General features: G+C 41.6%; 1 protein-coding gene across 1 annotated transcript in view; it reads right to left on the bottom strand.

Moving 5' to 3' along the window:
* The window catches only part of itpk1a (inositol-tetrakisphosphate 1-kinase a), an 84,188-nt gene that overhangs the window by 5,574 nt on the left and 51,694 nt on the right, over positions 1-26,920 (bottom strand). Inside the window, 5 exon segments of the mRNA XM_084150703.1 lie at positions 738-900; positions 1,203-1,270; positions 6,792-6,959; positions 6,962-6,990; positions 8,038-8,140. Of these exon segments, the coding sequence (XP_084006829.1) occupies positions 738-900; positions 1,203-1,270; positions 6,792-6,959; positions 6,962-6,990; positions 8,038-8,140 (531 nt within the window).

Raw genomic sequence — 26,920 nt, 5'->3', positions numbered from 1 at the left:
TGACATTTTTCACAGGACTAAACATCTTATTTAATAATGAAATTAAATCATTTCAATTTTAAACTATCATTAGTTCAAAGACTAGACTTCTGTGAAGATAAAACATGTATTTGAATGTTAATTCATTAAACAAATTTTTTTCACACTTGAAAAAACATATTTGTCAACTCCCTGGTAGAAGATGTTTGTTCCAATTTCAGATTTGAATAGCAAAGAAGCAGACTAAGATTTCATACGGTCTAAGTTTTTATCTATGTTGTTGGGAAAGTGTTAAAAGTAGCTGATTTGTGTCAAAATATATACAATACATACAATGGGAGTTTAATAGTTTAAATATTATCAAAAAGTTGTATGCAAACACACTGGTCCTGACCAGTTTACACGTTTTAAAGTTTAAATGGCGTTTCTAGCTTAAACTGTGTAAGAGGAGTAGCGTTCCAAAGAATAACTACATGTATAATAAGTCAGAAATAAGTTGTACATTATTTAAAAAGTGTGGCTGCTGTCACATTAATAAAACAAATATTGTTTTATTCTTAACAATGTTGGTTAGGTTTGGCATATGTGAGTATAACTTTTCAGTTTATTAATTCTCTCCATTTAATGATAGAACTTTACTCAAATGGACCACAACCACTTCCTACTCCATCTGATTTTTGAACACCATAGCTGCAGCTTGAATTAGGTCCATTGAATGACACCACCGCACCCTGTGGAAACATGAGCATTGCACATACCTGGAAATGCGTTGATGTCAATGACTGCATGCTGCCCTGTCTGGTTGCTGATGATGATGTCAATGCCAAACAGGGACACATCCAGTGCTCGCCGCAGACACCTGGAGATCTCCCTGATGACATCATCAATAGGCACCCTGGACACCCCCTCCACATTGTCCCTCTACACACCACACAGACAAATGGACGGACAGACAGACACATAGTAAAGAGGGAAAGTTGACAAGATCAATTCTGGTTATGCTGTTAGTACCAACACAAATTGCAAGGCTACAGTAGAGGAAGAGAGACAGATCGACAGACATAAGGTCAGTTCTGTGAATGCCGTTGTACCAATTACTATATAGCAAGGCCCTGACAAAGCAAGAACAAAAAATTATTTAAAAAAAGATATTGCCCATATTTTGTCAATCAAAATGGCTGTGCACATTTTCAGAATATGCTTTGGTCTGAGGTTTCACTTACAGAATTCAGGTCGGAAGCACACTCTGGCTTGGACACATCGTGACTGTGGAAAAAAATGGGTTTTCTCTCTGGAAAACAGAAACCAGGCAGTTGACTAGGTTTGTAAAGAACAGACACTAATGAAGTCAGAGAGCAACCACATTAAATTAAATTTGCTACATGTAACATTTTAGCCACACATTCGATTTCTTCAGTTCTCTTTTAAGGACACTGCTAAGAAACCTAAAATGGCTTAGTTCTGCTTTTTACCTGATCATAATCCCCAAAATATCAGTTGCAAGGACGTGAAGAAGTTTTGTATTGCTAATGTTTTTGCTATTGTCATCCTCGTGAATGAGAACCAATTGTAATTCAGTAAGTTGTACACACAACTAGTTGTCTAGTTGCCAAATTGCTAATTTGCAGTAAAAATGCTAATTAGTCCTGTCACACTGACTTCTAAAAAGTATGTTTTACTCCTGTGGATTTATATTCCTTTGCTACTACTGGTATGCAATTGACAGTTGGAGCTAGTTGCAGGTGGAAATGTTAAATGTAGCTATATTCCAGTTTCCCAATGTGGACATCGCTAAAAGTACACATTTTACCTTATGCTCATTTCTGATGTGTCTCTACTAAAATGACTAGCTCTCTCAATAAAAAATATGTCCTGTCGGTCTTTAAGGCTTAAAGGCCCACTCCTCGACTAACACACCTGATTCAACTACTCAAGGGCTATTGATTATATACAGTGAGGGAAAAAAGTATTTGATCCCCTGCTGATTTTGTATGTTTGCCCACTGACAAAGAAAGTATCAGTCTATAATTTTAATGGTAGGTTTATTTGAACAGTGAGACAGAATAACAACAACAAAAATCCAGAAAAACGCATGTCAAACATTTTATACATTGATTTGCATTTTAATGAGGGAAATAAGTATTTGACCCCCTCTCAATCAGAAAGATTTCTGGCTCCCAGGTGTCTTTTATACAGGTAACGAGCTGAGATTAGGAGCACACTCTTAAAGGGAGTGCTCCTAATCTCAGTTTGTTACCTGTATAAAAGACATGTCCACAGAAGCAATCAATCAATCAGATTCCAAACTCTCCACCATGGCAAAGACCAAAGTGCTCCCCAATGATGTCAGGGACAAGATTGTAGACCTACACAAGGCTGGAATGGGCTACAAGGCCATCACCAAGCAGCTTGGTGAGAAGGTGACAACAGTTGGTGCGATTATTCGCAAATGGAAGAAACACAAAATAACTGTCAATCTCCCTCAGCCTGGGGCTCCATGCAAGATCTCACCTCGTGGAGTTGCAATGATCATGAGAACAGTGAGGAATCAGCCCAGAACTACACGGGAGGATCTTGTCAATGATCTCAAGGCAGCTGGGACCATAGTCACCAAGAAAACAATTGGTAACACACTACGCCGTGAAGGACTGAAATCCTGCAGCACCGCATGGTCCCCCTGCTCAAGAAAGCACATATACATGCCCGTCTGAAGTTTGCCAATGAACATCTGAATGATTCAGAGGGGAACTGGGTGAAAGTGTTGTGGTCAGATGAGACCAAAATCGAGCTCTTTGGCATCAACTCAACTCGCCGTGTTTGGAGGAGGAGGAATGCTGTCTATGACCCCAAAAACACCATCCCCACCGTCAAACATGGAGGTGGAAACATTATGCTTTGGGGGTGTTTTTCTGCTAAGGGGACAGGACAACTTCACCGCATTAAAGGGACGATGGACGGGGCCATGTACCGTCAAATCTTGGGTGAGAACCTCCTTCCCTCAGCCAGGGCATTGAAAATGGGTCGTGGATGGGTATTCCAGCATGACAATGACCCAAAACACACAGCCAAGGCAACAAAGGAGTGGCTCAAAGAAGAAGCAAATGTTGGTCCTGGAGTGGCCTAGCCAATCTCCAGACCTTAATCCCATAGAAAATCTGTGGAGGGAGCTGAAGGTTCGAGTTGCCAAACGTCAGCCTCGAAACCTTAATGACTTGGAGAAGATCTGCAAATAGGAGTGGGACAAAATCCCTCCTGAGATGTGTGCAAACCTGGTGGCCAACTACAAGAAACGTCTGACATCTGTGATTGCCAACAAGGGTTTTGCCACCAAGTACTAAGTCATGTTTTGAAAAGGGGTCAAATACTTATTTCCCTTGTCAATTTATAACATTTTTGACATGCGTTTTTCTGGATTTTGTTGTTGTTATTCTGTCTCTCACTGTTCAAATAAACCTACCATTAAAATTATAGACTGATCATGTCTTTGTCAGTGGGCAAACGTAAAAAATCAGCAGGGGATCAAATACTTGTTTCCCTCACTAACTGAATGAATACAATCAGGGGTGTGTAATAAAATGTACATGTCCTGGTGGTCCACCAAGTGATAGTTCACTTTTTAAAAAGTTTCAGTTCATTTCCAACTTCCATAGGGAAGCGGTTTTCAAATCTCTCCTTGGGGACCCGCAGACATTTCACAATTTTGTTATAGCCCTGAACTAGTTCAGGTAACTGATTTACCTAATCAAGGTTCTGATAATTAGTTGACAAGTTGAATCAGGTGTGCTAGCCCTTTAATAGTTCAAATATTGTAAACTGCAACAAAAAAAGAAAAAAAGAAAAAGAGGGAAATGAACTATCCCTTTAAGCAGAAGGAAGTTTTTTGTGTGGCAGTTTAGCATTAGCACAGAAGGGGGCAGAAATGTCCATGCAGACTCTCAGATTAAAAAAGATTGATCCACTCTGATGACTGTACTGCTGTGAGTGACTCACACGCTAATGAATACCTTGCTCAGTGAACCAGGGAAATGGAACCTATACACAAACATGGGACGAGCACAAACATTGACACAAAGAAGGGAATTGTTTGGGAATGCATCAGCGGTGCTTTACGTCAAACAGAGCAACTCGGAAATCCCATTAACGGTCATTTAATTTGGCATGTGGCCCCCTGCCATGGTTAAACAGAAGACGTGTTTATAAACGGCGGTAAATCAAGTGTCTTCATAAGGTAATGTGCCAGTTTACAGTGGTCTCTAAGAAATGGGACAATTCTGAAGTGGCACCTACTCCCAATATAGTGCACTGACTCTGGTTAAAAGTAGTGCATGAGAATAGGGTGCTATTTCAGATGCAAATTTAGATAAGCTGGTGAGGGGATTTCAAGTCGGACACCATCTGTGCTTTTAACACTTTTCTAATCAAAACACACAATTCAAACCTACTCTATACGCCGACATTTGAAATGGGACAAGCTCGATTTGGGTTAGAATAGGGCAGGGTTGGGCTAAATGGATCTGCTATGAGTTTCAGGTAAGGTGGCATGAGTAGACTCAGTATCGCCTAATTTTTTTTTCTTCTATTTAACCTTTAACTAGGCAAGTCAGTTAAGAACAAATTCTTATTAACAATGACAGCCTACCCTGGACGACCCTGGGCCAATTGTGCGCCGCCCTATGGGACTCCCAATCACAGCCTGGAATCGAACCAAGGTCTGTGGTGACGCATCTAGCACTGAGATGCAGTGCCTTAGACTGCTGCGCCACTCAGGAGCCCAAATCTAAGATGTGTCAAATAAATTATATCCAGCAGAGATCAGCAGAGACATTCAATCCCCTTCTGGATCAAGATCCCTGTTGCCTAAATTGTTTTGTGCAGGTTTTTTGTTGTTGAAATAGCGCCCCTTGTGTGCACATTTGGTAATACCGTATACCCCGGTATGGTACAGAGATGGTATGACGGTATTAAAATCTGGGTACTGCCCAACACCATCGCCTAATACAAAAAATATACAGTGAGGGGAAAAAAGTATTTGATCCCCTGCTGATTTTGTACGTTTGCCCACTGACAATGATCAGTCTATAATTTTAATGGTAGGTTTATTTGAACAGTGAGAGACAGAATAACAACAAAATAATCCAGAAAAACGCATGTCAAAAATGTTATAAATTGATTTGCATTTTAAAATGAGGGTAATAAGTATTTGACCCGCTCTCAATCAGAAAGATTTCTGGCTCCCAGGTGTCTTTTATACAGGTAACGAGCTGAGATTAGGAGCACACTCTTAAAGGGAGTGCTCCTAAACTCAGCTTGTTACCTGTATAAAAGACATGTCCACAGAAGCAATCAATCAATCAGATTCCAAACTCTCCACCATGGCCAAGACCAAAGTGCTCTCCAAGGATGTCAGGGACAAGATTGTAGACCTACACAAGGCTGGAATGGGCTACAAGACCATCGCCAAGCAGCTTGGTGAGAAGGTGACAACAGTTGGTGCGATTATTCGCAAATGGAAGAAACAGAAATGACCTGTCAATCTCCCTCGGCCTGGGGCTCCATGCAAGATCTCACCTCGTGGAGTTGCAATGATCATGAGAACGGTGAGGAATCAGCCCAGAACTACACGGGAGGATCTTGTCAATGATCTCAAGGCAGCTGGGACCATAGTCACCAAGAAAACAATTGGTAACACACTACGCCGTGAAAGACTGAAATCCTGCAGCGCCCGCAAGGTCCCGCTGCTCAAGAAAGCACATATACAGGGCCGTCTGAAGTTTGCCAATGAACATCTGAATGATTCAGAGAAGAACTGGGTGAAAGTGTTGTGGTCAGATGAGACCTAAATCGAGCTCTTTGGCATCAACTCAACTCGCCGTGTTTGGAGGAGGAGGAATGCTGCCTATGACCCCAAGAACACCATCCTCACCGTCAAACATGGAAGTGGAAACATTATGCTTTGGGGGTGTTTCTCTGCTAAGGGGACAGGACAACTTCACTGCATCAAAGGGACGATGGACGGGGCCATGTACCGTCAAATCTTGGGTGAGAACCTCCTTCCCTCAGCCAGGGCATTGACAATGGGTCGTGGATGGGTATTCCAGCATGACAATGACCCAAAACACACGGCCAAGGCAACAAAGGAGTGGCTCAAGAAGAAGCACATTAAGGTCCTGGAGTGGCCTAGCCAGTCTCCAGACCTTAATCCCATAGAAAATCTGTGGAGGGAGCTGAAGGTTCGAGTTGCCAAACGTCAGCCTCGAAACCTTAATGACTTGGAGAAGATCTGCAAAGAGGAGTGGAACAAAATCCCTCCTGAGATGTGTGCAAACCTGGTGGCCAACTACAAGAAACGTCTAACCTCTGATTGCCAACAAGGGTTTTGCCACCAAGTACTAAGTCATGTTTTGCAGAGGGGTCAAATACTTCTTTCCCTCATTAAAATGCAAATCAATTTATAACATTTTTGACATGTGTTTTTCTGGATGTTTTGTTGTTATTCTGTCTCTCACTGTTCAAATAAACCTACCATTAAAATTATAGACTGATCATGTCTTTGTCAGTGGGCAAACGTACAAAATCAGCAGGGGATCAAATACTTTTTTCCCCTCACTGTATATAGCCCCCACTCCTAGGTACTTCATGAAGATTTGAAAAGATTGAATAGGTATAAGAAACATGGGAATAGGGTGAAATGTTTGTGTGCCCATATTGTTTACTTACGTCAATACCATTTTAGTATATAGGAGGCAGGGGCTATGTGTTATAAGGTGTTGGGAATGGGTACATTTTGAAGCTGGGAATTGGGTATATCTGACCTGCAGGTCCAAAAGGGAAGTTTCTGATAGAAGGCCTCTCCACCACGTAGTAGGCTTCTCCCACCACATACACCTTGTAGAGTACAGCATCGTGGTTAATGAAGTTCTGGATCACACACGGGGGCTTAACATCCTTCAGGTCCTCCTCACTGAATATGATGGCCATCTATGGGGGGAATAACATGTAAGACTCGTGCATCTGTTCATTCAATTTCATCAAACCTCCCTTGTTATCCCTCTGTCAGTTCAGTGATGGGTAGAATCCACTGTCTGTGATCTCATTCAGCCATACTCTCTTAAAACATGCCTGGGTTCAAATAGTATTTGTCTTCTCTGAAATGCATTGATTTTGATTGAGCCTACCTGGAGTGCCAGATGGGTGAGGTTTGCACTTTTGGGACTATTCCATTAGTTTATTGCACCAGCCAAGTAAAATGATTTGAAAGATCCTCAAAACCCATTGTCAAAAATAACATATTGACAATGTGACATTTTTGTGCAGTAACTAAAAATGTTTGGCCACTATCTCAATAAAATGATCAGTGCCGCAATGTTTCCCCACCAGATAGAGGGCACTAATACCCAATATCCTTTTTGGTGTTTTGTGATTTTGTTTTGAGGTTTCTTTTTTGGTAGAAATCTATGCAAAAAAAGTTGTGAACTTTAAAAAATAATCTTTAGAACAAGCCAATGTCTGGTGATTCTTTTACAATCCACACATATTCTGAACCCCTATTATATCACAACCATTTTAACAGAATAGCCTGTAAACCCAACCTATTTTTATGACCAAGGCGAGTCTGAGTACACAATGATAAAAAGCACATGACTACCTAACTGTACGCTTACTCAGACCCAACTCGTAATACAATCACTCATTAGTGAGACATTATGGTCTTGAACATCCCTTTAGGTCAATATTGCTAAAAGCTTTCGCAAGAGAGTAGGTAGCGATTGTTAGGGGAGTTACCATAAGGATAGGATGAAGTCATGGTTGGGGCAAATTTAATTTCAATTAAGTCAATGCAGGCACAAATGTGATCTTGTAATAATGATTTTAAAAAATGAATTTGGAGTTTTACAAACTGTAGAGGTGAAAAGGAAAGGGTAAAATATTAGGACATCATTCTATTCAGTCATGCAAAGTTCTGAAAATTAAACTAGACTTGAATATTTTTTATAAGAGACCCTGTAGAAGTCTCCAGAAATGTTCTGGTAACCAAACATGTAGAGAATGTGATCTTACGTACTGAAAGGGAAGGTAATGCCATGTTTCTGGATGTGTTTGAGAGTGTCGGTTCCACACTCACTCCTTAGAACCATGAAGGGAGGAGAGCAGATCCTTTCATCTATAGAAAAGAGGGAGAGAAAGAGAGATATACTGTTATTCCTCTATCCTTGCCATTTTAATCACTATACTGTTTACTATAATCATGCTTATTTGTATACATTCCTTAATAATGTAAGTACATAGAAAAGGAAGGAGAGAGATATTTAAAAAGTGTGTGTGTATATATACACACACGACTACAACCCTGAGCATCATAAAATCATCAACTGTAAACAGTTTGATAATAACTTGTTATATCAGTCAATGTGAAGAAAAGTTGAAAAAAGTCTTAATCAGTTAGGGAAGATGTAACAATCCTTTGATCTCTCAGCAAACCTCTGTTGAAATATATAGCCACGTGTGTCATGACCCCTTGACTTGCTGTGCTATGTTGTTTAACCACATGCTTGTCTGTTGGAGTTGAGACTGCGTGAAAACAATTACTTTACATCACAATAAAAAAGGTCAACTGCTACAGCTCTCGCTCTCTCTAGCTCTCCCCAATATCTCCTCTTCCTTCTAAGGTCTCAGGGGAGCCGTTCAGCTGTGATGGCTTCGAGTCCCGCTGTCTTTGGTGCAGCTGTTTCTAGCAGAGCATGCAAAAAGTCTGCTTGTTTGCAACATTTTCACACTCTCTCTGTGGTTTGTCTACCTGGTCTTTCTCTCAGTCTCCATCAACCCTTTCATTCTCTCTCAGTTGAGATTGTAATCTCTCCCTTTCCCTCTTCTCTCTCCATACCGCTCTTCCCCCAGTCTCTCCCACACTCTTCCTCTATACCCCTTTTCTTTCCCTTTACCACCTGCTATGGCTCTCATTATGCTCCTCTGGGCGTCATCTAGGCGTCCAGTGGTATGTTTATATTTGCTCACTGTGACCCTCGATCTCTGTCTCCGTGTGTTTGGATAAGCCGTTTTGATAAGCCGTCTCTTAGCAAGGACGCCATGGCTATAGCCTTGTCACCCAGCCATACAAAGACCCTGAGACAAACGAGGGCCTTGGGGCAGAGCGTGCGCGCGCACACACGCATGTAAACACAAGTCTCGTTCACATTACCCATAAGCACTCCGTTCATTGCGCCGGTTGTCATGCCTTTCAAATGGGGACTTCCACAACGGCATGGAAAGGCAACGCCCCCTTGCGGTTGAAGGCTCCGTTGCGAGACGGACGCCACATACTTTGACATTTTTCTAACTTTGCATCATCTTCAGTCCAGCCAGTCTGACAAAGAACAAGAAGTTACCAAACCACAGAAGATGAAAATGTGGTTTTCGGTGATGGTTTTATGGGATAGCTAACAACTTGTAAACAATTACCCATTCCTGTAAGTGAGTACTATTTTAATCGTAACATTAAATAACACACATTGGCCGTTAAGCCAATTATATGACTGTTGCCTCCCATTTAAGTTTGTAATGGTAATAACTTCATTTTTATTAGTTGGAGGTCACTAGCTACAATGGTATTTTCAACCTAGCTAGCTGCTCTGCAGTGCAAGCTAGCTTGACTTGCTATAAAGTTAGAGAAACAAGTTTATGAAAAAGTAACTAAACAAAACGTGTTTTATTTTCACCTGAAACAATATATTTATCCTGTCTTGATTGAAAGGGTCATATTTTGTAATCTCCCAAATTAAATGCAATCTCTGACGAGAGACAGGCTCTCCATCTTGCGTTACAAACATTACACTTGTCCGTTCAGTAGCCCCGTGAAGATTACGTACGGCTTCATTAAATATGTCATGATGGAAACGGGGCAGCACATACACACACACCACCATGCAGACAGACAGACACAGAAAGATTGCGCTCTCCCTCGCTCTGTGTGTGTCTTGCTAGCTGTCACTCCAAATGGCAAGGGGCTGAAGCTCATTGGCTGAAACTCAAATTGCTAGGGGGCTGACCCGTGGGGGTAAATGTAGGGGAAATGGTGCCGCAAAGCTTCCAGAAAACAGTCGCTTTCAAACTAGGGATTTCATGGCTAATTGAGGAAGCTGAAACAGTAATTCTGCTTGTAGATTATGCATGTATGAACTAGACACTGACACATCCAGCCCAAAACGTGAGGTTTAAAAAAAACACTTACTAGTCGCCAAAGTACCGGAGCATGTCTTTAAGGGGTTCATGTAAATTGATAGTCTTCCATCCTCACAATCCACAATGTTCCCAATTATCGACCCTTGCAGGATGAAATACTGAAACTGCTCCATCTTGAAAACTTGACTGCTGACATCTTTGCACAACAGTGGACATATTTTTTGCACACGTCAAGCATTTCATTGAGCCCACCCAGAGTATTATATTGGCAGGGTTTAGATACCAAATATCCTTCAAGTCCACTTGCCATGTAAAGCCTGACTCCAGATACTGGCTTTTACAAATAATCTCTACTACCCATTTTAGAAATATAAAGCAACATTTATATGAACCCCTTTCAAACAGCCCCTTATTTACCACTTAATTGCAGGTATACACCCCCTTTATACATTTAACTGGCAAATTGGGAAGGCTGGGGTGTGTTAAACCATGGGGGCTGTTTGCATTTCAAATTAGGGAGGTGTTAAACAATGGAAGTGTTAATTAAATTTACCTGCAAAAAAGCAGAGAACCATTCACACAGACCCAAAACCTGTATATTCGTTACAAGGCCTGTGAAAATGCTGGAATCATGACTAGGTATTTAGGTGGGTTTTAATTTAACATGTTTTTTACCCCCTAACAAAGAGCTTGATTTTCATCTCATAAGACCATAGCACCCGGTTCCAATCCAAATGCCGTTTAGCAAACTCCAGGCGTTCACATTTGTCGGTTGCTCGCAAAGGCTTTTTTTCTGGAAACCCTTCCAAATAGCCTATTGGCATGGAGGTGGCGTCTAATTGTAGATTTGGAGACCCGAAGATGTGACCAAGTTATGTAATTCTCCAACTTTGGCTCTTGGATTTTTCTTTGCCTCCCAAGCCATCTTCCTCATGTGCGTGCGGACAAGATGCCTGGCATTGGACGCAAGTGTAAGTTGACCACTGTTCCAGTGGTTTTAAACTTCTTAATTGTTGCCCTAATAGTGGTAAGGGTTATTTTATTTAGCAATTGTTTTGGTACCCATTGCCTGATTTATAAATGTCAACAACCATGTCTCTTTTCGTTTGTGAGTTCTTTGCCTTTTCCCATTGTGATGGATGACCAAAAGGATTTTACATAAGTGTTACTTCATTTTTATACCCCAGTGAAACAGGAAGCCATGGAATGCCACAATACTATTCCTTAAAATGAGAATATCTTAAAAGTATAATGTTAATGCAAATTGAATTGTTTGATTTTATTTATAAGAATCTTATAATTTTGACACCTACAGGTAACTGCCAACATAAAGGAAACACTTGAGTAAATTAGGGATACAAAGTATATTGAAGATCCTAACCCAATTAAACACTTATGGAAGATTCTGGAGCGGCGCCTGAGACAGCGTTTTCCACCATCATCCACAAAACACTAAATTATGGAATTTCTCATGGAAGAATGATGTCGCATCCCTCCAATAGAGTTCCAGACACTTGTTGAATCTATGCCAAGGCAATAGAATCTTGTGATGATACATCTTGCTTATCTCAGGGATTGACCCAAGATGAACCTTAAGTGCGCAATATGTTTAAGTTGCAACTTATTCTGTTTAGGTTTATTAGATGCTAATTGAACACTAAGTGCGGGAGCCTCAGTTCATATGTTAGTAGAAGTTCTAGGATAGTGAGAGGTGAGCGCATAGTTGGGATTTTATTTGTGTTTTACCTCTTGTTCGAGGTCGCGCCGTGCTTTTTTGGCATCGGCCAGACAATGTGTTTGTTATTTTTATTTTCATATTTTTTTCTGTCCTATGTGTGTATGCCTGTTAAATGTGGGTTGATGGGGAGGGTAAAGGTTGGGGAAAGTAGGGGAACAGGGTGGAGAGTAAAGGTGCTTGCGGGGGGGGAGGGGTGGGTTGGATACTGCTCGGGTGTAGGTGCTACATATGCTGATCGTGATGGTTTGGTGCGCTTTCTTACCTTTTTAGTGAGTTACATGTTATGCAGGCCACCATAGGAACTACAAATGAGAGGAGGGCGGGACTTACATTCACTTCCTGGAATGTCAAGGGTTTAAACGAACCAATTAAGAGAGGCAGGGTCCTAGCCCACTTGAAAGCACTTTCGTCTGATATTATATTTTTGCAAGAAACCCATCTGAAAAACAAATCTCATAACAGACTTAAATGTAAGTGGGTGGGACAAGTGTATCACTCTAACTTCTCTGCCAAAACGAGAGGCACAGCGATTCTGGTACGGAAAGGAATTCCCTTTCTACATAAAACCACTATTGTGGATAAAGAGGGTCGTTATGTGATCGTAATAGGAGAGATCCATTCTACTTCTGTAACTCTACTAAATATCTATGGGCCAAACATTGATAACCCCTCTTTTTTCAAAAGAGTCCTTGCCCTGATTCCAGATATCTCCCATACTAATCTGGTCATTGGAGGGGACCTTAACTGTGTACTAGACCAATATTTGGATAGATCCTCTACCCGGCGAACCCCTACCTCCCATTCAAGTGAATTCTTGAATACCTACATAAAAAACTCTAACTTATTTGATATATGAAGGATCTCTAATCCTACGGGTAGGGAATACTCCTTTTACTCTCATGTTCACAATGTATATACTCGAATTGACTACTTTTTGGTTGATGCTAAACTACTCCCCTATACCTGTAATGTGAGATATCATGATATTATAATCTCTGACCACAGTCCACTCACCTTCTCCCTGAGATTGGGTGACATCGTACCAAACGAGAGGGTCTGGAGGTTGAATCCTCAGCTCCTCACAGAACCAACATTCTGTGAACATCTTAAAGACCAAATTACATTTTTCTTTGATACCAACGACAACACAGAGACTTCCCCAGCATTATTGTGGGAAACGCTGAAGGCTTATTTGAGAGGCTGTATCATCTCCTTTCAGACTGCCAGGAGTAGGCAAAACAGAAAACAATTGGTAGAACTGGAGGGACAAATTCACTTACTGGATAGGGAGAATGCTAGACATCCATCTATGGAGAAACATAAACAAATTATGTCTTTAAAATTTAAATACAATCAGATCCTCTCGGCTAAAATTGCTAAATCTTTTCTCTATGCCAAGCAAAAATATTTTGAGTTTGGTGACAAACCACACAAATTACTCGCCAGACAACTTCGAAAAAACGTGAGTGACCGAATGATTCACAAAGTTAAATCTGCATCTGGGGAATTACTCTCCTCCCCCAAAGACATCAATGACAGATTCCGTCAGTTTTATGAGACTCTATATACATCTAAAGCGGATCCTAACCCCTTAATTATGCAAAACTTTTTGGAGGACTGTAATCTTCCTGCCCTGAACCAGGAAGACTAACTTCCTGAATAAGGAAATATCTCTTGAAGAAATTAGAGAAACAATTAAATTTCTAAAGAGTGGCAAGACCCCGGGCCCAGATGGATACCCTGGTGAATTCTATAAAACATTCAGCAACATGCTATCTCCCTACCTGCACAAAATGTTGGTTCGGGCCAATGAGGATGGAGCTCTCCCATCTACTTTGGATGAGGCGTTTATTACAGTTATACATAAGAAGGGTAAAGATCCGGAAGAGGTAGGGTCATACAGACCAATATCCCTCCTTAATACAGACCAAAAGATTTTAGCAAAAACTCTGGCTAACAGGCTTAGCACTTTAATTGGCAAATTGGTCCATTCGGACCAGACCGGCTTTATCCCTAATAGAAACTCATTCTTCAATCTCAGGCGCCTCTTCAACATTATGTATTCTCAGAGGTTACCTAACGTGGACCTTGCCGTTATATCTCTTGACGCCGAAAAGGCCTTTGACCAAGTTGAGTGGCCCTATCTATTCAAGGTCCTACAGAAATTTAATATTGGAGATGGGTTCATAAATTGGATCCAGCTTTTATATAGGAACCCCTGTGCGAGAATACTCACTAACCAATCAATGTCGCCCCGATTTAACCTTCACAGAGGGACAAGGCAGGGTTGTGCGCTGTCGCCTATGCTCTTCGCCCTAATTATTGAACCTCTCGCTCAAGCGATCAGATCTCATTCAGCAATACACGGCTATAATACTAAAGATACTCTAAATAAGATTTCCCTATACGCAGATGATATTCTCCTCTATGTAACAGAACCCCAAGCTAGTATTCCAGCTATTCTTGAGGTGATTAATTTGTTTGGTACCTTCTCGGGATACAGAATAAATTGGAACAAGAGTGAATTAATGCCCATACGGTTGCAAAACACCTCCTGGCTAGAACATCTTCCAGTTAAGTTATCTTCAGAAAAATTTATCTACCTTGGAATTGTAGTTACCAAACAATACTCCTTACTATTTAAAGATAATTTCCCTTCTCTGATGCAAAATCTCAAGGCAAACATACAGTTTTGGAGAACTCTCCCAATTTCTCTGCTCGGAAGAATTAATGCCATTAAAATGGTCTTCCTCCCACAACTGCTCTACCTATACCAGAACATCCCAATCCTCATACCTAAATCATTTCATAAACAACTGGACTCTATTATCAATACTTTCATCTGGGATTATAAAACACACAGGATAGGTAAAAAACACCTATGTAAATCCAAGATGGAAGGAGGATTGTCTCTCCCAAATTTTATATTTTACTATTGGGCCGCTAACCTCCGCGCTGTTACGTTTTTGCTGGATGACGCAACCCCGCCACCCAGCTGGCTTAGCATGGAGCGGGAGGAGTGTCACCCCTTCTCTATTGGTGCCGTGATTTTGTCACCTGTTAATCTGGAGATGTCACTTTACCATAACAATCCTATTATACATAGCACAGTCCGAATCTGGAAGCAAATTAAAGCCCACTTTGAGCTTAGACCAATATCATTCATGCTCCCTGTTGCCAGGAATCCCTCCTTTGCCCCCTCTAACCTTGATAACACCTTTGAGCGATGGGGAGAGTTGGGGATAAGTACCATAGGGGATTTATATATAGGAGGGACCTTTGCTTCCTTTGAAGCGCTGAGGGAAACTTATAACCTTCCCAGAAGTAACTTTTTCAGATACCTATAAATTAGAGACTATGTTAGAAAACACCTCCCAACATTTGAGAATGCTAAACATTCCATGTTTGACGGATGCATAAAAATATGCCCCACCTCAGACAAACTGATATCTCGTCTATATGACGCTTTTCAATCTGTTAGCGCACCCTCTACAGATGCCATTAAGGCAAAATGGGAGGAAGAACTAGGGACTGACATTTCGGTGGCAGACTGGGAGGATAGCTTGGAGTATATCCACACCTGCTCCATTAACTCCAGACATCGTCTCATACAATTTAAGGTATTACACAGATTACACTATTCCAAAACTAAACTGCATAGGATATTTCCTGATACATCCCCTATGTGTGATAAATGTCAGGCTGAGCAGGGTACACTACTCCACTGCTTTGCCCTATGCTCTAGTCTGTATGGTTATTGGTGTGGAATATTTGGGGTCCTCTCTGAAGTTCTGGAGACTTCAATAGACCCAGACCCGCTTCTGATAATCCTGGGAGTGTCCGACTCCCTAAACGGATTAACCAACTCCCAAAAACAACTCATCTCTTACAGTCTCATCTCGGCAAAATAATTAATTAATATTGTTGTTTTGGAAAAGGAGGGAAGCGCCCTCTACCAAATTATGGCTCAGCGAAGTGGCAAAAACTGTACACTTAGAAAGAATTAGATATATTCTGAACAATAAATTATCAACATTTGATCAAATCTGGCAGCCTTTCCTCTCTTACCTGGACCAGTCGGTGCTGTGAATTTGTACTTTTTAACGCACTCTCAATTGTCATATTTATATATACCTTTGGGCAGCGTGTGCTGGCCCCGACACTCGAGCAGTCGGGAGGGGAATAGGGTGGAATAGGGGGGGGGGGGGGGGGATAAAGGGGGGTATAAGTGGGGGGGTTACATCTACCCTTTTTCTTTCTACCTGTCCCTGTTCTGTATGTCGTGTTTTGTAATATTTGTTTTGTGTCCAGAACTCTGGGTCTTGTTGTTCATGTCTGTTCTCTTATGTTTAGATAAGAACTGTACACATGTCTTTCATACCTATACACCATTCTTGTGTGTGTTCAATAAAAAATATTTGAACAAGAATCTATGCCAAGGCACATTGACGCTGTTCTGGCAGCTCATGGTGACCCAACACCCGATTAAGATACTGTGTTGGTGTTTCCTATATTTTGGCAGTTACCTGTATCTTTTTGAGAGATAAAAAGTATTACTTGTTAAACAAAATCTTTATTTTAATTATATATTAAAATAATATAATAAAAAAAAAAAAAAATGGAGCATACAATATTGCTCAGTATTTGTATTTCCACAGTCTTTTTTGCTCATCTTTATCAAGGGTGGCAATAATCGGAGGTGACTATATACAAAAACAAAGCTGGTATGGTAAAATTGTGGGATGGGGGGGGGGATGAGAGAGGTGGGGGGTCACAGATACACACAAGAGCAAAGGTATGTTCTAATAGGGGTAAAAAAAAGCTAAGTAAAAAAATAAATAAATAATAACAGCTAGGCCTGAACACATAAGAGCTAATCCGTTATCGCCATCCACAATGTTCCCAATTGTGGGCCTTTATGGGGTTAAATACTGCTGGTTCTCTTTTTCTCCCTGGTAGCTAATTGATTTTAAAAATAGCATTGATTGGCCAGACAGAGCATTCTTGTGGGTGTCCAAAGTGATGAGATATTAGTTTGAGATTTAGCTTTTTTTCTGAACTAGGAAATATGTACAAGCACTTCAGAGTGGCAGCTTGCCATCTTGCTGTACCTTTTTTGTGAAATACCCCCAGGGTTGCACATTTTTGTTCCAGCCCACCACAAGCACACCTTTTTCCAACTACTACTCGACTAATCAAGCTCTTAGCTGAACCAGGTGTGTTAATACTGGGCAATGATAGTTGAGAAGGTTAATATTGGAGGGGTATTTCACAAAACAAGGGCCGGGATTCAATCCTATCTATAACCTACTTTACAAAAAGGTAATTTACGGTTGAGCCAGTATGCACAGCCTTTACCGTGAACATGATCTCCGTAAACGTCAGGGAAAATGCCTTTTAAAAAAGGTACATTGTCAGTTGTATAGTGACCTACGCTATAGCACACCTTGGATTGAATCCCGGCCAAGGTCAAGGAAATAGCCAGCTAAGAGTCCTGCCCTACAAAGCAAAAGAGCAGTTACTGTACATTTACACTTTTGATACATTAAATATATGCTTTATCAAGTGGACAAATATCCTGTCTCCACTGTGTTGTGTTTTGGAGAATATGGGGGGTTTGCAGTAACTGGAGAAAGTTCGTGAAACCAAGGAAAAAAGCAGCCATCCAGAAGGCGAGGTCAGTACAGGTGCAACAAAGCTGGGACTGAGAAACAGCTTCTATCTCAAGGCCATCAGACTGTTAAATAGTCACCACTAGCCGGCCTCCGCCCAGTACCCTGCCCTGAACTTAGTCACAGTCACTAGCCGGCTACCACCCAGTTACTCTACCATGCACCTTAGAGGCTGCTGCCCTATGGACAGTCATGTAACACTGGTGCCTTTAATAATGTTTACATACTGTTTTACCCACTTCAAATGTAAAGTATATACTGTATTCTAGTCAAGGCCTATCCCATTTAACTATTGCTGTACATATACTATTCTTCAGATATACTACATATTCTATCCACATACTGTCTATACAGCCCATCACACACACACACACACACAGAAAGGATTCAGACCCCTTGACTTTGTCCACATTTTGCTACGTTACAGCCTTATTCTAAAATGGATTAAATTGCCCCCCCCCCCCCCCCCCTCAATCTACATTTACATTTTAGTCATTTAGCAGACGCTCTTATCCAGAGCGACTTACAGTTAGTGAGTGCATACATTTTCATACTGGCCCCCCGTGGGAAACGAACCCATAACCCTAGCACTCTACCAATTGAGCTACAGGGGACTACACACAATACCCCATAATAACAAAGAAAAAACAAGTTTGGAAAATTGTGCTTATATACATATATATATACACACACAGTGGGGAGAACAAGTATTTGATACACTGCCGATTTTGCAGGTTTTCCTACTTACAAAGCATGTAGAGGTCTGTAATTTTTTATCATAGGTACACTTCAACTGTGAGAGACGGAATCTAAATAAAAAATCCAGAAAATCACATTGTATGATTTTTAAGTAATTAATTTGCATTTTATTGCATGACATAAGTATTTGATACATCAGAAAAGCAGAACTTAATATTTGGTACAGAAACCTTTGTTTGCAATTACAGAGATCATACGTTTCCTGTAGGTCTTAACCAGGTTATCACACACTGCAGCAGGGATTTTGGCCCAGTCCTCCATACAGACCTTCTCCAGATCCTTCAGGTTTCGGGGCTGTCGCTGGGCAATACGGACTTTCAGCTCCCTCCAAAGATTTTCTATTGGGTTCAGGTCTGGAGACTGGCTAGGCCACTCCAGGACCTTGAGATGCTTCTTACGGAGCCACTCCTTAGTTGCCCTGGCTGTGTGTTTTGGGTCGTTGTCATGCTGGAAGATCCAGCCACGACCCATCTTCAATGCTCTTACTGAGGGAAGGAGGTTGTTGGTCAAGATCTCGCGATACATGGCCCCATCCATCCTCCCCTCAATACGGTGCAGTCGTCCTGTCCCCTTTGCAGAAAAGCATCCCCAAAGAATGACGTTTCCACCTCCATGCTTCACGGTTGGGATGGTGTTCTTGGGGTTGTACTCATCCTTCTTCTTCCTCCAAACACGGCGAGTGGAGTTTAGACCAAAAAGCTCTATTTTTGTCTCATCAGACCACATGACCTTCTCCCATTCCTCCTCTGGATCATCCAGATTGTCATTGGGAAACTTCAGACGGGCCTGGACATGCGCTGGCTTGAGCAGGGGGACCTTGCATGCGCTGCAGGATTTTAATCCATGACGGCGTAGTGTGTTACTAACGGTTTTCTTTGAGACTGTGGTCCCAGCTCTCTTCAGGTCATTGACCAGGTCCTGCTGTGTAGTTCTGGGCTGATCCCTCACCTTCCTCATGATCATTGATGCCCCACGAGGTGAGAATTTGCATGGAGCCCCAGACCGAGGGTGATTGACCGTCATCTTGAACTTCTTCCATTTTCTAATAATTGCGCCAACAGTTGTTACCTTCTCACCAAGCTGCTTGCCTATTGTCCTGTAGCCCATCCCAGCCTTGTGCAGGTCTACAATTTTATCCCTGATGTCCTTACACAGTTCTCTGGTCTTGGCCATTGTGGAGAGGTTGGAGTCTGTTTGATTGAGTGTGTGGACAGTTGTCTTTTATACAGGTAACGAGTTCAAACAGGGGCAGTTAATACAGGTAATGAGTGGAGAACAGGAGGGCTTCTTAAAGAAAAACTAACAGGTCTGTGAGAGCCGGAATTCTTACTGGTTGGTAGGTGATCAAATACTTATGTCATGCAATAAAATGCTAATGAATTACTTAAAAATCATACAATGTGATTTTCTGGATTTTTGTTTTAGATTCCATCTCTCACAGTTGAAGTGTACATATGATAAAAATTACAGACCTCTACATGCTTTGTAAGTAGGAAAAGCTGCAAAATCGGCAGTGTATCAAATACTTGTTCTCCCCACTGTATGTATGTATATATATATATATATATATATATATATATATATATATATATATATATATATATATATATATATATATATATATATATATATATATATATATATATATATATATATATATACACAGTCATGGCCAAAATTGTTGGCACCCCTGAAATCTTTCCAGAAAATGAAGTATTTCTCACAGAAAAGTATTGAAATTACACATGTTTTGCTATGCACATGTTTATTTCCTTTGTGTGTATTGGAATAACACAAAAAAAACAGGAAAAAAGCAAATTTGACATAATTTCACACAAAACTCAAAAAATGGGCCGGACAAAATGATTGGCACCCTTAACTTAATATTTAGTTGCACACCCTTTGGAAAAAATAACTGAAATCAGTCGCTTCCTATAACCATCAATAAGCTTCTTACACCTCTCACCCGGAATTTTGGACCACTCTTCTTTTGCAAACTGCTCCAGGTCTCTCATATTGGATGGGTGCCTTTTCCCAACAGCAATTTTAAGATCTCTCCACAGGTGTTCAATGGGATTAAGATCTGGACTCATTGCTGGCCACTTCAGAACTCTCCAGCGCTTTGTTGCCATCCATTTCTGGGTGCTTTTTGAAGTATGTTTGGGGTCATTGTCCTGCTGGAAGACCCATGATCTCGGACGCAAACCCAGCTTTCTGACACTGGGCCCTACATTGCGACCCAAAATCCTTTGGTAATCCTCAGATTTCATGATGCCTTGCACACAGTCAAGGCACCCAGTGCCAGAGGCAGCAAAACAACCCCAAAACATCTTTGAACCTCCACCATATTTGACTGTAGGTACTGTGTTCTTTTCTTTGAAGGCTTCATTACATTTTCGGTAAACAGTAGAACGATGTGCTTTACCAAAAAGCTCTATCTTGGTCTCATCTGTCCATAAGACGTTCTCCCAGAAGGAATTTGGCTTACTCATGTACATTTTGGCAAACTGTAGTCTTGCTTTTTTATGTCTCTGTGTCAGCAGTGGGGTCCTCCTGGGTCTCCTGCCATAGCGTTTCATTTCATTCAAATTTCGACGTATAGTTCGCGCTGACACTGATGCACCCTGAGCCTGCAGGACAGCTTGAATTTCTTTGGAACTTGTTTGGGGCTGCTTATCCACCATCCGGACTATCCTGCGTTGCAACCTTTCATCAATTTTTCTCTTCCGTCCACGTCCAGGGAGATTAGCTACAGTGCCATGGGTTGCAAACTTCTTGATCATGTTGCGCACTGTGGACAAAGGAACATCTAGATCTCTGGAGATGGACTTGTAACCTTGAGATTGTTGATATTTTTCCACAATTTTGGTTCTCAAGTCCTCAGACAGTTCTCTTTTCCTCTTTCTGTTCTCCATGCTTAGTGTGGCACACACAGAAACACAATGCAAAGACTGAGTCAACTTCTCTCCTTTTTATCTGCTTTCAGGTGTGATTTTTAGATTGCCCACACCTGTTACTTGCCCCAGGTGAGTTTAAAGGAGCATCACATGCTTGGAACAAACTTATTTATCCACAATTTTGAAAGGGTGCCAATAACTTTGTCCGGCCCATTTTTTTAGTTTTGTGTGAAATTATGTCAAATTTGCTTTTTTCCTGTTTTTTTTTGTGTTATTCCAATACACACAAAGGAAATAAACATGTGCATAGCAAAACATGTGTAATTTCAATACTTTTCTGTGAGAAATACTTCATTTTCTGGAAAAATTTCAGGGGTGCCAACAATTTTGGCCATGACTGTATATATATATATATATATATATATATATATATATATATATATATATATATATACAGTGGGGAAAAAAAGTATTTAGTCAGCCACCAATTGTGCAAGTTCTCCCACTTAAAAAGATGAGAGAGGCCTGTAATTTTCATCATAGATCCACGTCAACTATGACAGACAAAATGAGAAAAAAAATTCAGAAAATCACATTGTAGGATTTTTTATGAATTTAATTGCAAATTATGGTGGAAAATAAGTATTTGGTCAATAACAAAAGTTTCTCAATACTTTGTTTTATACCCTTTGTTGGCAATGACACAGGTCAAACGTTTTCTGTAAGTCTTCACAAGGTTTTCACACACTGTTGCTGGTATTTCGGCCCATTCCTCCATGTAGATCTCCTCTAGAGCAGTGATGTTTTGAGGCTGTCGCTGGGCAACACGGACTTTCAACTCCCTCCAAAGATTTATGGGGTTGAGATCTGGAGACTGGCTAGGCCACTCCAGGACCTTGAAATCCTTCTTACGAAGCCACTCCTTCGTTGCCCGGGCGGTGTGTTTGGGATCATTGTCATGCTGAAAGACCCAGCCACGTTTCATCTTCAATGCCCTTGCTGATGGAAGGAGGTTTTCACTCAAAATCTCACGATACATGGCCCCATTCATTCTTTCCTTTACACGGATCAGTCGTCCTGGTCCCTTTGCAGAAAAACAGCCCCAAAGCATGATGTTTCCACCCCCATGCTTCACAGTAGGTATGGTGTTCTTTGGATGCAACTCAGCATTCTTTGTCCTCTAAACACGACGAGTTGAGTTTTTACCAAAATGTTCTATATTTTGGTTTCATCTGACCATATGACATTCTCCCAATCCTCTTCTGGATCATCCAAATGCACTCTAGCAAACTTCAGACGGGCCTGGACATGTACTGGCTCAAGCACGTCTGCACTGCAGGATTTGAGTTCCTGGCGGCGTAGTGTGTTACTGATGGTAGGCTTTGTTACTTTGGTCCCAGCTCTCTGCAGGTCATTCACTAGGTCCCCCCGTGTGGTTCTGGGATTTTTGCTCACCGTTCTTGTGATCATTTTGACCCCATGGGGTGAGATCTTGCGTGGAGCCCCAGATCGAGGGAGATTATCAGTGGTCTTGTATGTCTTCCATTTCCTAATAATTGCTCCCACAGTTGATTTCTTCAAACCAAGCTGCTTACCTATTGCAGATTCAGTCTTCACAGCCTGGTGCAGGTCTACAATTTTGTTTCTGGTGTCCTTTGACAGCTCTTTGGTCTTGGCCATAGTGGAGTTTGGAGTGTGACTGTTTGAGGTTGTGGACAGGTGTCTTTTATACTGATAACAAGTTCAAACAGGTGCCATTAATACAGGTAACGAGTGGAGGACAGAGGAGCCTCTTAAAGAAGAAGTTACAGGTCTGTGAGAGCCAGAAATATTGCTTGTTTGTAGGTGACCAAATACTTATTTTCCACCATAATTTGCAAATAAATTCATAAAAAATCCTACAATGTGATTTTCTGGAAAAATAATTCTCAATTTGTCTGTCATAGTTGACGTGTACCTATGATGAAAATTACAGGCCTCTCTCATCTTTTTAAGTGGGAGAACTTGCACAATTGGTGGCTGACTAAATACTTTTTTTCCCCACTGTATATACACACACACACAGCTCGAAAAAATTAAGGGAACACTAAAATAACACATCCTAGATCTGAATGAATGATATAATCTTTTTAAATACTTTTTTCTTTACATAGTTGAATGTGCTGACAACAAAATCACACAAAAATTATCAATGGAAATCAAATTTATCAACCCATGGAGGTCTGGATTTGGAGTCACCCTCAAAATTAAAAGTGGAAAACCACACTACAGAATGATCCAACTATGATGTAATGTCCTTAAAACAAGTCAAAATGAGGCTCAGTAGTGTGTGTGGCCTACACGTGCCTGTATGACCTCCCAACAACGCCTGGGCATGCTCCTGATGAGGTGGCGGATGGTCTCCTGGGGGATCTCCTCCCAGACCTGGACTAAAGCATCCGCCAACTCATCAGATGGAGCGAGACATGATGTCCCAGATGTGCTCAATTGGATTCAGGTCTGGGGAACGGGCGGGCCAGTCCATAACATCAATGCCTTCCTCTTGCAGGAACTGCTGACACACTCCAGCCACATGAGGTCTAGCATTGTCTTGCATTAGGAGGAACCCAGGGCCAACCGCACCAGCATATGGTCTCACAAGGGGTCTGAGGATCTCATCTCGGTACCTAATGGCAGTCAGGCTACCTCTGGCGAGCACATGGAGGGCTGTGCGGCCCCCCAAAGAAATGCCACCCCACACCATGACTGACCCACCTCCAAACCGGTCATGCTGGAGGATGTTGCAGGCAGCAGAACGTTCTCCACGGTGTCTCCAGACTCTGTTACGTCTGTCACGTGCTCAGTGTGAACCTGCTTTCATCTGTGAAGAGCACAGGGCGCCAGTGGCGAATTTGCCAATCTTGGTGTTCTCTGGCAAATGTCAAACGTCCTGCACGGTGTTGGGCTGTAAGCACAACCCCCACCTGTGGACGACGGGCCCTCATACCACCCTCATGGAGTCTGTTTCTGATCGTTTGAGCAGACACATGCACATTTGTGGCCTGCTGGAGGTCATTTTGCAGGGCTCTGGCAGTGCTCCTCCTGCTCCTCCTTGCACAAAGGCGGAGGTAGCAGTCCTGCTGCTGGGTTGTTGCTCTCCTACGGCCTCCTCCACGTCTCCTCATAGACTGGCCTGTCTCCTGGTAGCGCCTCCATGCTCTGGACACTACGCTGACAGACACAGCAAACCTTCTTGCCACAGCTCGCATTGATGTGCCATCCTGGATGAGATGCACTACCTGAGCCACTTGTTGTAGACTCCGTCTCATGCTACCACTAGAGTGAAAGCACCGCCAGCATTCAAAAGTGACCAAAACATCAGCCAGGAAGCATAGGAACTGAGAAGTGGTCTGTGGTCACCACCTGCAAAACCAGTCCTTTATTGGGGGTGTCTTGCTAATTGCCTATAATTTCCACCTGTTGTCTATTCCATTTGCACAACAGCATGTGAAATGTATTGTCAATCAGTGTTGCTTCCTAAGTGGACAGTTTGATTTCACAGAAGTGTGATTGACTTGGAGTTACATTGTGTTGTTTAAGTGTTCCCTTTATTTTTTTGAGCAGTGTATTTTTTACTGAAATATTACAGTATTAAGACCCTTTACTCAGTACTTTGTTGAAGCACCTTTGGCAGAGATTACAAGTCTTCTTGGGTATGACGCTACAAGCTTGGCACACTTGTATTTGGGGAGTTTCTCGCATTCTTCTCTGCACATCCTCTCGAGCTCTGCACAGCCATTTTCAAGTCTCTCCAGAGATGTTCGATCGGGTTCAAGTCCAGGCTCTGGCTGGGCCCCTCAAGGACATTCAGAGACTTGTCCTGAAACCACTCCTACGTTCTCTTGGCTGTGTGCTTAGGGTTGTCGTCCTGTTGGAAGGTGAACCTTCGCTCCAGTCTGAGGTCCTGAGCGCTCTTGAGCAGGTTGTCATCAAGGATCTTTACTTTGCTACGTTCATCTTTCCCCTCGATCCTGACTAGTCTCCCAGTCCCTGCCGCTGAAAAACATCCACACAGCTGCCACCACCATGCTTCACCTTAGGGATGGTGCCAGGTTTCCTCCAGACATGACGCTTGGCATTCAGGCCAAAGAGTTCAATCTTGGTTTGATCAGACCAGAGAATCTTGTTCCTCATGTTGTTGTTTTTTTGGTACCCTTCCCCAGATCTGTGCCGACACAATCCTGTCTCGGTGCTCTATGGACAATTCCTTCGACCTCATGGCTTGGTTTTTGCTCTAACTTGCACTGTCAACTGTGGGACCTTATATAGACGTGTGTGCCTTTCCAAATCATGTCCAATCAATTGAATTTACCACAGGTGGACTCCAATCAAGTTGTAGAAACATCAAGGATGATCAATGGAAACAAGATGCACCAGAGCTCAATTTCGAGTCTCATAGCAAAGGGTCTGAATACTTATGTAAATAAGGTACCTTTATTTTTTAATAAATGTGTAAACATTTCTAAAAACCTGTTTTCGCTTTGTCATTATGGCGTATTGTGTGTAGATTGATTTAATCCATTTTAGAATAAGGCTGTAACGTAAAATAAATGTGGTAAAAGGGAAGGGGTCTGAATACTTTCTAAATGCATACATAGACTACGGCATTGCTCGTCCTAATATTTCTATATTCCCATTCTTTTACTTTTTAAATGTGTGTGTATGATTGTGTATTTTTTGATATTACTGTATTGTTGGAGCTAGGAACACAAGCATTTGGCTACACCCGCAATAACATCTGTTAAATATGTGTATGCGACCAATTAAATTTGATTTAACTGCAATCACTCACATCAGTTATTGCTTTTTACCTTGGTTTCACCAAGCTTTGGGCTGCAGTTACTACGGTTTACCTTGGTATTATTTATTGCTCTTTGCTGATACAAGTATTAAACTATATGACACTAACAGCCACAAACAAATAAGTCTATGAACACAACTAATGTTATTCCAGCCTAGCACTAACAAACCTTGATTGGGTGACTGGCTCATGCATAGATCCTTTCATATTACTTCTACACTTCGCTGTAAGTGTGAGCTTTTTAACCACCTTTTACCAGCAGCTTTTAGCCAAAACCTTTTTTAAACCTAAATTGGATTTTTGGAGGATTCTTAAAAGGTTTTCTAAAAAGTACTGATATACGGGCCCTGGTCCCAGATCTGTATGTATTTTAGTCAACTCCTCAGACTATTATTGTCATGCCATACATATTACGATCAATATTTATTGAATGCTAAAACCCCTGAAGAGTTCAAAAAGTTGGCGCTTTGTAATATGACCGAAAATCGTGTAGAAAGAAAACATAAAAAAGTTAAGCCTACCAGACTCCAAAACAAAAATGTAATGAATACCAAAAGACTCAACTTGGCGCTAAATAGACGATGTAATGCGCTGATATGACCCAGAGAATGTTCGTTCGGTGCGTTAATAGGAGTCTAAAAGCCTTCAAGTAGCCTTTTACATAAAGCCACAGCTTAAGCAAGTGTTATCGGCATTTTCCCAGGATCCTATTCTCTCTCCAGTCTCTACTGTTACCGGCTAATTGCCATGGAAGTGGTTGCCTGGGAGAAGCACAGCCACAGAAAACACTTTGCTCGCTGCTGAGGTATTTCTAAACAGAGTTGTGGAGCTGGAGCCAAGACCCACAGTTCACCTCACA

Source organism: Coregonus lavaretus, assembly GCF_964263955.1.
Source record: "Coregonus lavaretus genome assembly, chromosome: 33".
NCBI lineage: Eukaryota > Metazoa > Chordata > Actinopteri > Salmoniformes > Salmonidae > Coregonus > Coregonus lavaretus.
This window is presented reverse-complemented; position numbering and strand designations above follow the sequence as displayed.